The sequence below is a fragment of the Lolium rigidum genome, chromosome 1 (assembly GCF_022539505.1).
Source record: "Lolium rigidum isolate FL_2022 chromosome 1, APGP_CSIRO_Lrig_0.1, whole genome shotgun sequence".
Lineage (NCBI taxonomy): Eukaryota > Viridiplantae > Streptophyta > Magnoliopsida > Poales > Poaceae > Lolium > Lolium rigidum.
Genome location: NC_061508.1, coordinates 185,677,936 through 185,695,591, shown reverse-complemented (window position 1 = coordinate 185,695,591; position 17,656 = coordinate 185,677,936). Strand labels below are relative to the sequence as shown.

Genomic DNA, 17,656 nt, shown 5'->3' with positions numbered 1-17,656 from the left:
CTCGAGGTCTTGATGCGGCTTGTACCTAATGACACATAGCACGTCGGCATGAGGTAGCAATCCATCCAAAGGGGTACCAAGATCAAGGGTAGTGAGGAGCGAGTTCACCTCATCATGTAGAGCCTTGGCTCGGGCTCGTGTCATTGGTCCACTTGGGGGACTTGTTGGTCTTGGTGTGGAGGTGACCGAAGGCCACACCCCGCATCAACACAACTGGCATAGTGGTTGGCTCAAGTATTTTGGATGCATGAGAAGTATTCCCTCTCGATACAAGGTTTAGGCTAGCAAGGCTTATTTGAAACAAACACAAGGATGAACGGTACAGCAAAACTCACATAAAAGACATATTGTAAACATTATAAGACTCTACACCGTCTTCCTTGTTGTTCAAACTCAAAACTAGAAATTATCTAGACCTTAGAGAAACCAAATATGCAAACCAAATTTTAGCATGCTCTATGTATTTCTTCATTAATGGGTGCAAAGCATATGATGCAAGAGCTTAAACATGAGCACAACAATTGCCAAGTATCACATTACCCAAGACATTTATAGCAATTACTACATGTATCATTTTCCAATTCCAACCATATAACAATTTAACGAAGGAGAAACTTCGCCATGAATACTATGAGTAGAAACCAAGGACATATTTGTCCATATGCTACAGCGGAACGTGTATCTCTCCCATAAAGTGAATGCTAGGATCCATTTTATTCAAACAAAACAAAAACAGAAACAAACAAACAGACGCTCCAAGAAAAAGCACATAAGATGTGGCCGAATAAAAATATAGTTTCGGGGGAGGAACCCGATAATTTGTCGATGAAGAAGGGGATGCCTTGGGCATCCCCAAGCTTAGACAGCTTGAGTCTTCTTGATATATGCAGGGGTGAACCACCGGGTGCATCCCCAAGCTTAGAGCTTTCACTCTCCTTGATCATGTTGCATCATACTCCTCTCTTGATCCTTGAAAACTTCCTCCACACCATACTCGAAACAACTCATTAGAGGGTTAGTGCACAATATAAATTGACATATTCAGAGGTGACACAATCATTCTTAACACTTCTGGACATTGCATAATGCTACTGGACATTAGTGGATCAAAGAAATTCATCCAACATAGCGAAAGAGGCAATGCGAAATAAAAGGCAGAATCTGTCAAAACAGAACAGTTCGTATTGACGAATTTTAAAATGGCACCAGACTTGCTCAAATGAAAATGCTCAAATTGAATGAAAGTTGCGTACATATCTGAGGATCATGCTCGTAAATTGGCGTAATTTTCTGAGCTACCTACAGGGAGGTGGACCCAGATTCGTGACAGCAAAGAAATCTGGAACTGCGCAGTAATCCAAATCTAGTACTTACTTTTCTATCAACGGCTTAACTTGGCACAACAAAACTCAAAACTAAGATAAGGAGAGGTTGCTACAGTAGTAAACAACTTCCAAGACACAAAATAAAAACAAAGTACTGTAGCAAAATAGCACATGGGTTATCTCCCAAGAAGTTCTTTCTTTTTAGCCATTAAGATGGGCTCAGCAGTTTTAATGATGCACTCGCAAGAAATAGTATTTGAAGCAAAAGAGAGCACCAAGAGGCAAATTCAAAACACATTTAAGTCTAACATGCTTCCTATGCATAGGAATCTTGTAAATAAACAAGTTCATGAGGAGCAAAGTAACAAGCATAGGAAGATAAAACAAGTGTAGCATCAAAAATTTCAGCACATAGAGAGGCATTTTAGTAACATGAAAATTTCTACAACCATATTTTCCTCTCTCATAATAACTTTCAGTAGCATCATGAGCAAACTCAACAATATAACTATCACATAAAGCATTCTTATCATGAGTCTCATGCATAAAATTATTACTCTCCACATAAGCATAATCAATTTTATTAGTTGTAGTGGGAGCAAATTCAACAAAGTAGCTATCATTATTATTCTCATCAAGTGTAGGAGGCATAGTATAATCACAACAAAATTTACTCTCAGCAGTAAGTGGCATCAAAAGACCACTATCATTATAATCATCAGAAATAGGAGGCAAAGTATCATCAAAGAAAATTTTCTCCTCAATGCTTGGGGGACTAAAAATATCATGAAAACCAGCTTCCCCAAGCTTAGAACTTTCTATATCATTGTCAACAATGGTGTTCAAAGCGTTCATACTAATATTACTACCAGCATGCAAAGAAGATTTCATAGGTTTTTTAATTTTTGCATCAAACAATCCATATTTTAAATCAGGAAATAGAATAAGAAGCTCACTCTTGTACATTATGCCAAACTAGTGTAAACAAGAAACAACAAGATGCAATTGCAGGATCTAAAGGAAATAGCTTTGAGCACACACACAACGGCGCCAGAAAATTTACCTGAGACCGTAGTATGAGAGCCTTTTACCTTTCCTCCCCGGCAACGAGCGCCGGAAAAGTGCTTGATGTCTACGTTCCCCCTCCTTTCTCCGTAGACGGTGTTGGGCCTCCAAGAGGAGAGGTTTGTAGAACAGCAGCAAGTTTCCCTTAAGTGGATACCCAAGGTTTATCGAACTCAGGGAGGAAGAGGTCAAAGATATCCCTCTCATGCAACCCTGCAACCACAAAGCAAGAAGTCTCTTGTGTCCCCAACACACCAAATAGGTGCACTAGTTCGGCGAAGAGATAGTGAAATACAGGTGGTATAAATAAGTATGAGCAGATAGCAACGGTGCCGAGAAAAGTGCTTGGCGCGTAGTTGATGGTGGTGGTATTGCAGCAGTAGTAACGCAAAGAAACGATGAAACAAACAAAGTAGTAACTCGGCAGTATTTAGGAGCAAGGCCTAGGGATTACACTTTCACTAGTGGACACTCTCAACATTGATCACATAACATAATAGATAAATGCATACTCTACACTTTTGTTGGATGATGAACACATTGCGTAGGATTACACGAACCCTCAATGCCGGAGTTAACAAGCTCCACAATAATGCTCATGTTTAAGTAACCTTTAGTGTAAGATAGATCAACAGACTAAACCAAGTACTAGCATAGCATGCACACTGTCACCTTCATGCATATGTAGGAGGAATAGATCATATCAATATTATCATAGAAATCCATAATCTACAAGAGATCATGATCATAGCATAAACCAAGTACTAACACGGTGCACACACTGTCACCTTTACACACGTGCAGGAGGAATAGAACTACTTTAATAACACATTGCTAGAGTAGCACATAGATAAATTGTGATACAAACACATTGCAATCATAAAGAGATATAAATAAGCACCTCACTATACCATTCAACAAGTGAATAAGTATTCTCGTGAAATCTAGCCTAAGAGACCCACACGGTGCACACATCGTCACCTTTACACACGTGGGACGAGGAGTCTCCGGAGATCACATAAGTAAAACTCACTTGACTAGCATAATGACATCTAGATTACAAGCATCATCATATGAATCTCAATCATGTAGGGCAGCTCATGAGATTATTGTATTGAAACACATAGGAGAGAGATGAACCACATAGCTACCGGTACAGCCCCGAGCCTCGATGGAGAACTACTCCCTCCTCATGGGAGCAAGCAGCAGGTGTCGATGGAGAAGCCTTCCGGGGCACTTCCCCGCTCCGGCAGGGTGCCGGAACAGAGACTCCTGTCCCCGGATCTTGGCTTCGCGATGGCGGCGGCTCCGGAAGGTTTCCGTGGGTTTCGTCAATCGTGATAGGGTTTTCTCGATCCAGGGGCTTTTTATAGGCGGAGAGGCGGCGCAGGAAGGTCGAAGGGGGCCCACACCCTAGGGGCGCGCCCCCTTGGCCGCGCCGGGGTGTGGTGTGGGGCCCCCGTGGCTCCCCTCCGATCCTTCCCGGTGTTCTGGATGCTTCCGATGAAAATAGGAACTTTGGCGTTGATTTCGTCCGATTCGAGAATATTTCGTTACTAGGATTTCGAAACCAAAAACAGCAGAAAACAGGAACTGGCACTTCGGCATCTTGTTAATAGGTTAGTTCCAGAAAATGCACGATTATGACATAAAGTGTGCATAAAACATGTAGATAACATCAATAATGTGGCATGGAACACAAGAAATTATCGATACGTCGGAGACGTATCAGGGACGCCGCCGTCGTGCGGCAATATGCTGTTGCCGCTGGCCTAGAAGGCAGACGCAGTAGACGGAGAAGCCGCGCAGACATACTGGTCGGCGGGGTAGCGTGTAGACGGCCGCCGCACGCCTGCGCGGGCGCGGGTGAGCATGGGCTCAGGAACCGCAGCGACGGGTGGCGAGGCAGACGGCGAAGAGGCGGCCGCCGCGGGCGACGGGGGCACCGGGACGCCTCGGACGTCGCGGGCGATGGCGCCGCGGGCGAGGGCGCGCGCTGGCGACGGGGCGCCGCGGCGAGCGGCGCCGCCGGGCGACGGGGCGATGGGGGCGCTCGCGGGCGGTGCGGACGCCGAGGGTCCAGGCGGGGAGGCCACCGCGGTCGGGGCGTCGGCGCGCGGCCGCAGGAGGGCCGGCGGGCGCCGGGGACGCCGAGGGACCAGGCGGGGCCGGCGCCGGGGGCCACCTCGGTCGGTCGCCGGCGTGCGGCCGCAGGAGGGGCCAGCGGGCGCCGGGAGCGTCGTCGGAGGTGTCGCCATGAGTCCCTCGCTGAAACGGAAAAACCAACTCGTCAAAGTACACGTGCCGGGAAGTGATGACACGATGAGAGACCGGGTCGTAACAGCGGTAACCCTTGGTGTTGGCGGGGTAGCCGAGAAACACACAAGGGAGGGGAGCGCGGCGCAAGCTTATGCGCGCGCGGTGGCAGCAGTGTTAGGAAAACACCGGCAGCCGAAGATGCGAAGGTCATCATAGGTGGGCGGCGCACCGTAAAGGAGATGATGCGGCGTGTAGGACCAACGCACACGACACGGGCGGATGTTGACGAGGAGAGTCGCCGTGGCAAGGGCATCCGGCCAGAATCGCGGGGGCATGGAGGCATGGAACAGAAGGGTGCGGACGCAGTCGTTGAGGGTACGAAGCATCCGTTCGGCACGGCCATTCTCGTGAAGAAGTGTATGGACACGTGAGGCGGAAGATGGTGCCGTGGGTGGCGAGAAGTGAGCGAATGGTGATGTTGTCGAACTCCTTGCCGTTGTCGGTCTGGAAAGCGTGAATGGGGCGACCAAACTGAGTGGAGACGAACGCGAAGAAGGTGGTGAGGGTGGTGGCAACATCTGACTTACGGCGAAGTGGAAAAGTCCATACAAAATGCGAGTAATCATCAAGAATCACAAGATAATAATTATAACCAGAGTTACTCGGAACCGGCGAGGTCCATACATCACTATGAATGAGTTGAAAGGGAAAGATGCGACCGTGGAGGACGAACTAAACGGAAGGCGAACATGTTTGCCTAGACGACATGCTTCACAAGAGTGGGCATCCGTTTTATTACAAGTAAAGGAGAATCCTTGCATTATTTGACGCAGAGTGGCGGAGCTAGGATGGCCAAGACGGGCGTGCCAGAGGTCGACACCGGCGGAGAGGGCGAGTGGACGGCCGGTGGTGGTGGAGGCCGTGCCAACGGGGTAGAGATCGCCGGGGCTGTCACATCGGTGGAGGAGCATCCGGGTACGACCATCCTTGACGAGAGAAACCAAAAGCGTCAAATTCCACGATCCACAGGATTATCACGACGGAAAGATTTAACGTAAACAAGGTTTTTGATCAAGTCGGGAGAAACGAGAACATTATGGAGAGAGAGGGAGTGGAGGTGGAAGGAAAAGAGACGGAACCGAGTGTGAGTAATAGGAAGAGCATGACCGTTGCCAACGATGATGCGAGAAGAAGTGGAAGCAGGTGTGGAAAAGGAGAGGTTACCGGGATGCGCCGCCATATGCGCGGAAGCGCCGGTGTCCATGAACCGGTCGCCACCGCCACCATACGCCCCGGCAGAGGGGGCACTGCGGAGGGCGGTCGAGGAGCGCGGGATCCCACGGGGTCGCACCCGGAGGGGCGGCGTAGGCCGGGGCAGGCTGGGGTGCCGCGTAGAACGCCTCGGTGGGAGGCTGGACGCGGCCCCATAATGCCCGGGTAGGGGGCGCGCGGCACGGGCATGGAGTAGGCGTGAACAACCCCGGTCCACGGGTTGTGACCGGCAGTCCATGGCGGAGGGGCGGTGTCATTGCGGGGGACGAGGCGCGGGGGCGGCGGCATTGGCGCCACCGTTGCCGCCACCGTTGCCACCGCCACGGCGACGACGGCCACGGCGGCCACCACCAGGAGGAGCCGGCTGGCCGGTCCAGGGACCGGTCTGGCCGGCCGGGGCGCCAGCGGGCCCGGTCCAGGGGCCGGTCTGACCGGGCGGCGGGGCGGCGGCGGGGAAACCCGGTGGCGGACCCAGGGGGCGAGGCGCAGGGGCGCGGGGCGCGGGAGTCTGGGCGCCGCGGGAGAAGCCAGCGGCGAAGGCGGTGTGGGCCGCCCGAGCCCGAGAGGTGCTTGAGGCGGCGCTCCTCGAGGCGCAGGTACGCCACGGCCTGCTCGTAGGTGGGCGTGGTGAGGAGCGTGAGGTTGGAGGCGGCGTTGCTGAGATCCTCGCCGAGACCCGCCGACGGGGTGGAGAGCATGATCTTGTCATCGATCGGGAACTCCAAGTCACGGAGCTCATCGGAGAGGCTCTTCGGCTTGAGGGCGTAGTCGTCGAGAGACGGAGTCGTTACGGTGGGTGCCGAAGAACTCCTGTTGGAGGAAGGTGACCTGCTGGATTTTGTTGTCGGTGAAGAGGCCGGTGATCTTAGCCCAGACCGTGTGGGCGGAGTCGCCGTCACGGACGACAGTGCGGAAGATGTCGTTGGAGACGGTCTGGTAGAACCAGCGGATGATGGTGGCGTCGATGGCGAGCCACTCGGGGTCGTGCGGCATGGCGAGGATGTCGATGGTGCCGTCGACGTGATCAAGGAGATCATACTCGCGGAAGAGCAGCCCAAAGTACGTCTTCCACGGGAAGAAGTTGGCAGCGGTGGTGGAGAGCTTCAGCGGCACGCGCTCGGCGATGGGGATGTCGCGGATGACGGCGACGGAGGGGCCGGCGAAGGGGTTGCTGCTGCCGGAGCCGGAGGAGGAGTCGAAGCGCGCCATGGCGGAAGCGGTGGGGAGGGCCGGCGGCGCCCTAGATGAGAAGGGCGGCGGCTAGGGTTGGAAGTGGGGAGGGCCGGCGGCGCCTAGAGAGGAGGGGGCGGCGGCTAGGGTGGATGGCGGAAGCGGTGGTGGTGGGGAGGGCCGGCGGCGCCCTAGAGGAGGAGGCGGCGGCTAGGGTTGGGGAGGGCGGCGGCGCCCTAAGGAGGAGGAGGGCGGCGGCTAGGTCAGGACCCGAAGGGTCTCCGATACCATGTAGAGAAGGGTATTGGAGATTGCACAGCACCAATAGGGCCGGCTGCTCGTATATATATAGGCGGACACATGTACAATTACAGGTACAACCCTGAGAAAACACGGGGACCTATATCTATACAATATGTTACTCAACATCTATGAGCTGCATACACATTGGTTTCATCATTTAATCATTTCTTATGGGCACGTATGGCGCATGCATATACATGCATCGAGTAGAGATCAAAGGCTGGAATATGCATCGAGGACTGAAGACAATGTGTTGTAAACAAATGTTTAGTTGTTATATGATCTCCACTTATTATAACCTCTTAGTGTTGGATTTGGCATTTTGACAGATAGATCACGTTGTTAAGTATACCTGTCATCATCCTTATATCTTGCGCGTGTGAATGTAAAAGAAGTCCACAATCACTTGCCACGAACTGAACTGTACGTGAGCACTACTGCACTAGCTTGTATACTCCTAGCTATCTGTGTCGTCAGTATGGGTCAGCCGTCCTAATCGGATGCCATGCTTGTGCACGATAAACATGAACTCAAACCGATGGAACCCATTCTAGGGTTGACTACAGTTAATGTTTCCATCGAACCAACGACCCTGTGCTGAACCTTCCGCATTGCAAAGCATCCACAGCTTGATGGCAACTACATGCATGCATGGCACAATGGTAGTGTGGACTGTGTTCCTGTGTGGTAGCCTCGGAAACTTTTCTATAAATGAAGCCATCGCCATGTCCATGCAGTATAAACCTCCCTAAGTATTCCTAGTAGGATACCCCACACTACTGACTATAATGTCAACTTCGTTCTCTCAGGAGCTGCTCATCTCCACGCTCGTGCTGCTCCTTGTTCCCCTCTACTTCTACCTCAAGTCCAGTAGATCAAAGAGCCCAGCAGTGCTCCCCACAAACTGGCCAATCGTAGGCGTGCTGCCTTCCCTCCTGGCAAACCTCCACAACTTGCACGACTATCTCACTGCCGTCCTCGCCGGATCAGGCCACAACTTCCGGGCGAACGGCCCACCCGGCACCGGGATGCGGTTCTTCGTCACCTGCGATCCCGAGAACGTCCGGCACATCTTCACGACGAACTACGCAAACTTCCCCAAGGGCGCCGAGTTCGCCATGATCTTCGACATCATGGGCGGCAGCTTCTTCACCATCGACGGGGAGCCGTGTCGTCGCCAGCGCGCCAAGATCCAGAGCGTGCTCACCAACCCCCGGTTGCTCGCGCGGATGACCGCCTGCTGCCGCGACAAGGTGGAGAACGGCCTCCTCCCGGTGTTTACCCGCATGGCGAGCACCGGGACTCCCTTCGACGTGCAGGATTTGATAACGAGGTTTGTGTTCGACCTGACCGCCACGCCTGTCTTCGGCGTGGACCCTGGCCTCCTGTCCTCCGACATGCAGCCCATGGACCGCGCCGTCGCCATGGACACGGTCATGGAGGTGGCCTTGTTCCGGCACACCGTGCCGGCCTCTTGCTGGAAGGTGATGAGGCGGCTGAACATCGGCCCAGAGAGAAAGCTCGCCGCTGCGCACACGGTGCTACATGGATTCATCACGGAGATGATGGAGATGAGAAAGAACGAACACGTTGGTAATGAGGGAGGAGCTCCTTCCTCCGTGGACATATTGTCTTCCTACATCGACGACCCAGACTACCAAGACGACGAATTGCTCCGTGCGACGCTCATCAACTACATGATCGCGGGGAGGGACACGATCGGCACGACCTTGCCATGGGTTTTGTATAACCTTGCCCAAAACCCTCGTGTCGTGTCCATCATCCGCAGAGAGCTTTCACCCATCGCAGCACGTAAAGCAGCAGCAGCCACAGGTGCCGGCGACATGGTGGTCTTTGAGTCGGAGGAGACCAAATCTCTGGTCTATATGAAAGCCGCCCTGTACGAGTCTCTCAGGCTGTACCCGCCGGGGCCCATCGAACGTAAGACGGTGGTCGCTGACGATGTGATGCCGAGTGGCCATGAGGTGCACGCCGGTGACACCCTGTTCGTTTCTCTCCACTCCATGGGGAGGATGGAAGGTGTGTGGGGTAAAGACTGCCTGGAGTACAACCCGGATAGGTGGCTCTCGGACGACGGGCAGAAGCTGAGGTACGTGCCGTCTCACAAGTTCCTGGCGTTCAACTCGGGCCCGAGGATGTGCCTCGGCAAGGACATTGCGCTTATGCAGATGAAGACCGTCGTCGCCGCGGTGGTGTGGAACTTTGATGTGGAGGTGGTTCAAGGGCAAAGCATCGAGCCGAAGCTATCTTGCATACTGCAGATGAAAAATGGACTCACGATAAAGCTGAAGAAGCGGGAAATGTAACCTGCTTCGGTCTTTGAAAAATTGTAATCGTATTCTGCGTGGCTCTTTCGAGGTACAGGACCTCAGGGTATTTTGTAAGCTTATTGTGATATGAATAAAAATCCATGGGTTGGTATATGTTGTATACTTCTATGAATCTGCATGGCAGATTTTTTTTGGCACTCAATACCACGATATATTTATAGCAGTGAATAGTATATGGTAGATATACATGGCATGTTTCTAACCATTACAAAATATTTCTTTCTTTCAAGACATAATCTTGTGCTTTTCTAAAGCCAGCCGTAGAAAAATGACATAGATGTGGAATCACAGACCTGTAAATACCAACTAAGGTTCTCCTACAATTTTGACCCACAATGTCAAGCCTACTTACACGACGCAGCCATGAAAGTAATTAATTAACACTGGGAAGTGAGCCTAGCTCAACTGGTTGGGGGAGTGAATGTACAAACTCAATACCTGAGTTTAAATTCTCACGGACGTGAATTAAGGTTCCTATTTATACTTAAGGCCCAGGCTGGTTCTAGTACTCATGCAATTTATCTTGAGGACTATGCTTTGATCTTAACCAAGATTAAAAATCTTAGTACTCATGCCAAATGGATGTGTGCATCCTGGTTGGTGCAGAGGCCGAGAAGTGAAATTCTCCCCATTTTCAGGAGAAGTAAGAACCAGTAGCCCCCTCATGTTTACAATTGTTACCTCATGAGGGAGAGGGAGGAAACCTAACCCCCGCGCCACTATGGACCGGCGGGCACGGCGGCGGTGATCCACCAGGCCTTCCCGGATGCAGCGGTGCGGGGAGGCGGCGGCTATGGCGCCGATCTGTAGGTGGCGACGCCGTCGGCAGGGATGCGCTATTGGGCCTCTCTTGCGTCGTGAGGATTCCTAGAGAAGCTGTTCTAGGCATGGCGGTGGTGCCCATCTTCTCCGTCGGAGGTGGTCGGCCGGATTGGGGCTGGTTGTGGCGATCTCCTGATCTCACATCTAGTCCTAGCAGCGAGTTGGGGATGCGCGGCTGCCGGTGTAAACCGTACCCCAACTCTCATCGTGACGGGCGATGGTGACGTCACGCGTCATAACCTTCTTGAAGGCATCGCCATCACAGTCTGTGTCTACTCACTTGTGTTGCTCCGGGGGAAACACTAGATCTGGGTCTCCCGGATCGGACGATGAGGGCGCTCTATGCATTATTCTGCCTCTTGGGGGATCGTTTTTGGAGTAGCTGCTGGACGGTGGTGGGCTGCGGTGGTGTGGTGTTTATCTACCGCGTCGGCGATGGTGAGTCTCGACGGCGTGGCGCAGCGGAGTATCGGTGTTGGATGCGGGATGAAGAGCACGTACAAGATGGTGGTGCTATCAGGCGTCATGGTGGCGTCGATGGCAGGTCTGGCAAGGTCAATGCGGTGATCCCTCTTGGAGATGGGTGCGAGGAAGACAGAGGTAGCAATTTCTGTGTCGTGTGCAATGGCGTGCGCTCGGTCTGCTTGACTGCTTGTGCTTCACACCTGCCAATGGGCGGCTTGGGAAGGCATTCAGTTTTAGATGATGTGTGCTGGTGTATTGTCAGGGTAATGGCCCTTTTCATGATCGCCCCCTTCATCGCTCTTGTAGGTATAGCGAGTTATCGCTGGAAAGGTGGCTTCGAGTTGATCTTTGTATCTCCCTTATAAGGCTTTGCGAATAATTTAATAAAGAAAAATTGTGTGCATCCTTTAGATGCAGAGGCTGGAACGATGCTCCCATTTCGAAAATAACTAATAATAGTATTATAGGGAAAGAAACCAAACCGTTCTGGTCGACGTTGCTGGGAGCCAAGAGTACGAATCACCATTATTGAGGACGTAGCAGTCAGGACAATAATGGTAGGACAATCCTCCTTACGGAAAACATGAGAATAGTCTAAAATTGATCCGGCGAAGCAAGACCTGAGTGACCATACCTAAAGAAATTTAATCCTCCAACACCACCATTGATGTTCGGAAGAAGATCTCGTCATCAAACGAAGGGCCGAACACCACTTATTATAGATAATTCCATCTTAATTGACATTGTTGAGTTTGTGTCGACACAGTCCTTGAAAATACAATGGACAAAAATTTGGGGCACCACACAATTACACATTTCCTTCAACCATGTTCCATTGCCTTATGCTATATGCTATATTGTAGTCTTGCAAGTTCGGTGTGATACTAAGCTCTTTGGTAACATGAAAAAATGCACATGTTGCAAAGATAGGGTTATATTCTTGGGCTATGTTATTTTTGAACAGGGTAGCGACCGATGAATCTAAAGTTGAAGCTATTAAAATTTGACCTACTTATGTGAATGTTACTCAACTTTAAGCTTGTTACTCAAATTATGGTAGTGTTTTACTAGAGGAGTATTATAGATATGTGTTGCATTACCTCTATATTGGGATGTGATGCCTATATGAAAATGTGAATCAAACACTACAAAGAAGATGCATCAATACTATAGTCTAGAAAAGCTACATTCATGCCCCCATCTTTGCGAGAGAGAGACCATGTGAACCCATGAGCTCGGACCACTTTTTGGCATATGAAAGACCTTTATATTACTTTTAGTCGATTTACATTTTTTGCACTATTTTATTCCAGAAATACAAAATATTTCCTTTGCTTGCATTTGTATGTAATGTTAGTATCTTGTACCTGAACCGGGTTAGTTGTCTTATTGTCTAGGAGGTATTATAGTATCGTGTACCTGAACTGGTGGCTCACTTTTTCTAGGTAATAAGGAAGAGGACTGAAACATGCCACTAGGAGACTCTACTAAGTCAAACAAAAGGGCTATCAAAAAGGTAGACGAGATAGGGTAGACAGTTGGTTAGATCTCGTATGGATAGTCCATGGACCATAGTTGGAGTCGGTGGCTCTCCTAGTCTTCCCTCATCTGGGATCTTTGGGGAAGATGATCACGTTGGCCCTTACGAATAACTTGATGCACTATCTCCATTCAACCCTTTGGGCGAAATATAGCAAAAGGAAAAAAATCCATGGACCAACCTCATTATATCCACCCCGTAGGAACTACGAGATCACCCCAAGGACGCCTTCGGTGTCTCTGGGTCACACACCATACACCCTGTTAAGTAAGTGGAACACATTAGTTGTTCGCGCTCTGGTTGGGTTGTAAGAGTTAAAGAAGGGCAATCTCTCGTTCTTAAAGCAACATCCTTAAGTTTAAGATCCAAGAGTGAGGTGACAGGGGGAAATCACCTCGTTTCTGGATCTCATGTAGCTGGATTCCGCGGAACCACAAGAATCCGTTCAATGTGATTCTAACTCAGCACCTTTTGCGTTACTTTGGAGAGCATGGTACAATTAAGTTACATATTAACTCCACAACAACTATGATAAGGGGTTTCCCGATCTTCTCAGTAAGCGACGGGGGTGGTGATGAACACACGATGAACACAACGGAGATACACGATGATGAAGTGGAAGATAACTTGTATGACGCTAACGAGTCTCTCGATCGATCCCTATCGCCAATGCAACAACTCTCAACCCTGCAAGATATTCGCAACTCCACACACTTGCGCACGTAGCCTCCGACCACGAAGCGGTAAGTTGCAACCGTCTAATTCCCAATGGAACAATAGATCACACAAGACTTTTAGTAGCAAAACACCAGATCGATGCGAATTGGTGTATAGATTAAATAGAGTTGCCAAGCAATCAACTATGAACTAGGGTTTATCTTAAACGTGGTCTAAAGCTATTATGGGGGCGTCCTGGGCACTTATATAGGGGTTCAGGACGACCAGAAGTCGAGAAAATACATTAAAAACCGACTCAGATCGGGATATGGTCGAGACTGACTCGGACACGGCCCGACCTGGGGGCCGGTCGACCGGGCCAGGGACCGGCCGGTCCGGTTTGGACCGGACCAGGGACCGGGCCAGCGAGGTGACATACAGTACACCCCCCGGTTGGCACCTGCGCAGGAGCCGGTTGGCGCCGGGCTCACCCGACGTGGGGTCCAGTTGGACCGGGTGTGCGGTCGGGTAGGCCGGTGTGTTGGCCGGTCTGACCAGGCTGTGCGCCGGCCAGGACTTGGTCTTCCTCCCTCGCGCATGCCTCCCTCTCCTCCCTCGCGCGTCCATGAGGTGTCTTCATGTCCAGCACCATGTCCATCTGCTCCTCTCCTCCTCGTGCGATGCTTGATCTCTCTTCATACCTGATCATACATATGTAACAAGACTTAGGCAGTATAAAGTTCTCATCAATCAAAGTATCGCTTAAGAACAAGTTCACATGTTGTTTTAGTAGCTTCGCACGAGCTCTTGTCATAGGTCCGATCCTGACTTCATTGAACTTGAGCTTCACAACAACATCTTCTTTATCTTGTAATGACGGAGGTGGTGGTTCGGTAGGGATGTCCTCATCATCTCCCCCCCCCTTCAAAAGGCGTCGACCTCGACGCTCCAAGGTCTTCTCCATCATATGGTGTCAAATCAGCAACATTGAAAGAATTACTGACACCAAACTCATCAGTTGGAAGATCTATAGAGTATGCATTATCATTGATCTTCGCAAGCACTTTGTAAGGACCAGCACCACGAGGAAGCAACTTGGACTTGTTAGAATAGGTCTAGTGTATGTATTATGTCATGTATTGTACACATGTATTTGTACCCTTTGCTGATCAATATATATAGAGAGCCGTGAGAGGCTAAAGGCCACGCAAACCCTAAACGTTACTTTACTTGGTATCAGAGCGAGGCTTCCCTCGCGCGCCGCCGCTAAACCCTAGCGAGCACGGCGTCTTCTTCCGCCGCCGCCGCCGTGTGGGGACCCCGGACTAACTGTCCGAAATACCCTGTTATGTATACAGTTCACGATCCCATGATCAGTGCACCGTGAACACATAACCGAACTGATATCAAATTACACAATCCATTACAAAGCGGAATAAGAAAATTACAATGAGGTCACATGACCAATCTTTACATAATAGCCTCGAAGGGCCTAATCTAATCATCAGAGTAGCGGAATCACTTCAGCAGCGCAGAGCCCAAGTCATCTGCCTTAACCCTACAGGCAACTGACTGGGGAGACGTTCCTAGCTCGCATAGACGTCACCCACTCCTTCTTCATCCGTCGTGTTCCTCCAAGTCTGGCCAAGTAAATAGCCAGGGACAAAGCCGTGAGTACATTGGAATTGTACTCGCAAACCATCAAGAAGGTACTTTGCAAGAGTGCAAGATAACAAATGCTAATCTAAGATGACAAGAGGGAAGAGCTAATTTCTCTTGTGGAAATAGCATGAAGAAGAGAAATAGTTTCTCTTGTGGGTATAACATGTGGGAGATAATCAGTTTTTCTTGTGGATATAGCGTCCCGGCATCTCAAGTGATGGGGACACTATGGTGGTCCTATGACATCTCTATATCTTTATTGAATAAGATACTTCAAAAGAGTTCCTCTACAAGAAACACTAGGATGGGGGTAACCCTTTTTATTTCCTTTCCGACCATCTTCACATGGTCATCGACTTTCCCGTACCCTTCCGGTACTCCGAAAACAACTTTCTCTTTTTCTTTGTAAAGCTTTTCTAAAACAAAACTAGCCCAGGTTAAGGTTGGCCTTTGCAACCCGTCCATGACCGCGGACGCGGCTATTCGAATAGATTTAACTCCGCGAGTTTGCACACTTTCCCCACAACTATCCGGATATCTATCATGTGGGCATCATCCCCGCATAACAACGTATGCCACAACGGATACCCGAACATAACCTTTCGCTTATCTCCACTGACATGAGTCCTTCCCTACGGGCTTAACCCTTCCCGGCACCCCGGCAGCATACCTCCTTTTTGAGCGTATCTCCGGCGCCACGACAGAAGACCCTCAGTAATCGTCCGGCCATAAGTTAATACCGTGTATTGCCTCCTCCAGAGCGCAACCCGGCATCAGAGGTCATCGTGACCCTCCTAGAGAGTTGTGAAGGTGTCTCATGCCAGCTTCAACAAACTAAGGCTAAGCCCCGTGCCCACGTTGGGGTAGCGTTGTTGCGCGATAAAATTTGGGCTGGCGAACACTTATACGCAGTGCTCCTTTGAAAACATTTTACCCACACTTCCTTTATTTGTCCACAACCAATCATACCACTTGTTGGGGGATGAACCCCGGTATGCCAAAGGCACGCCAAACCGGATGGTTTAAGCCATCAAGATACCGGTTTAATATTATTCCGGACAATGGAACTGAGCTTTTAGCTAAGTGAATCTATACCGGTATCCCAGGAGGGGTATACCGGAATGGGCTAAGAAGGTACCGGATTACCGGTACGAGGCTACTGCCTGTAGCACGTCGGCAAGACCGGTCAAAGATTCTCTCAAGAGCTAGAGGACAAAGATGAGCGAAGCACTTCGGCTTTAATCGAAGCTGCGGAGCTAAAGCGAATGATGACGTAAAAGGTACCGGAGGACGTCGGCTCTCCCGATTAAAGAGATACCGGTGACACCGGTAGCTAAAGAAGCTTTGTAAAGTAGTTTGTCTAGTCAAAGATCCCATTAGGGTTTCTTAGGGTTTCTTCCCTCGTAAGCCACCCTCTCCCCTATATAAGGAGAGGGGGCACACCCCATCGCGGGCATGTACGTACGAAGGGTTATGCTGGATCCAAAAACCTGTAACCTCTTTTGATCAATGAGTAGAAAGATCTGAGGAGGAAGTAGCTCTCGTGTTCATCTTCTTCTACCTCTGGCCAAGGCCAAGTTCTTGAGGAATCCATCCGGAAACCTCTTCATCCATACCAAAACCCTCACCCAAATCCTCTAGCGCACATTCGGCCCCAACTTAAGCCATCCCATGGCATCTGTCTGTTCACCACGATGACACCACTTTTCGAAACATCAAGACCTTTCTCTTGAACAACACTTGGGCAAGACAACATCTTCCCAAAGTTTTCAAAGTTTTTCCAAAACATAAAACATCGGGGTTTCCCAACCTAAGGTTTTATGTAAGAGCTAAGATATAACGATGGCACGATGCTAGCCATCATACCACTAAGGAGATGATAATGGAGGTGTCAAGGGGATCATACATACTTAGAGTAAGTATGCATAGGGACAACATAAGTAGGATGATACAAAACGGGTCATGATGTTAATCATCATGCCACTAAGAAGATGATAATATAGGTGGTCAAGGGGGCATACATGCTTAGGGTAAGCATGTAATTTGTCAACATAAGAAGGAAAATACTTTCAGATTTGTGGTGTTAACCAACCAACACTAATAGAAGTGAGGGTGATCAACGATATTTGACATACCTAAGGTAGGTAGGCATACTCATCTCAAAATGAGAGTACACCAAGATCATGATGTTGTTACTACTACACTAACAAGGGGTGTAGGAGTGAATTGGCAAGAAGTGTCACATACTTAAGGTAAGAATGTAACTCAACAAGGGGTTCAACATACTTGGGAATAAGTATGCATAGCATCATCAAGAGGTTCAACATACTTGGGAGTAAGTATGTATAGCATCATCAAGGTAGAAGATGCAACAAGGGCATCATACTAACCATCATACCACTAAGGGGTGCATAAAGGGTGTCAAGAGGTCGACACACTCAAGGTAAGGGGGCATACCCATCACACTTAGAGAGTACACCGAGATTATGAAGATGACAACCACAATGTCACTAAAGGGGGTTGTCGGTGAGGTGCCAAAGAGACTAAACATGTTAACGGTGAGCATGCTCCATCAATATAAGTAGAAACAACACAAGATAAAACAAGAGACAAGCATAGCAACAAGTAACCACAATATGTGATTCAACATTCAGAGATCAAGAGATGGCTTGCGTTGACTTATTTGTCCCTGGACTTCTTCAACTCCATCAAATAAGAATTCCAACAATATATATAAAATCCTCGTCCGAACCACTTCTTCTTCT

The 17,656-nt window shown here is 49.7% G+C and overlaps 1 protein-coding gene across 1 annotated transcript; it reads left to right on the top strand.

Moving 5' to 3' along the window:
• Window positions 1-8,124: 8,124 nt before the first annotated feature.
• Window positions 8,125-9,847, top strand: LOC124686094 (noroxomaritidine synthase 1-like). Its single transcript, XM_047220099.1, has one exon. It carries the CDS (start codon window positions 8,183-8,185, stop codon window positions 9,719-9,721), a length of 1,539 nt encoding a protein of 512 aa, XP_047076055.1. The 5' UTR covers window positions 8,125-8,182; the 3' UTR covers window positions 9,722-9,847.
• Window positions 9,848-17,656: the final 7,809 nt, after the last annotated feature.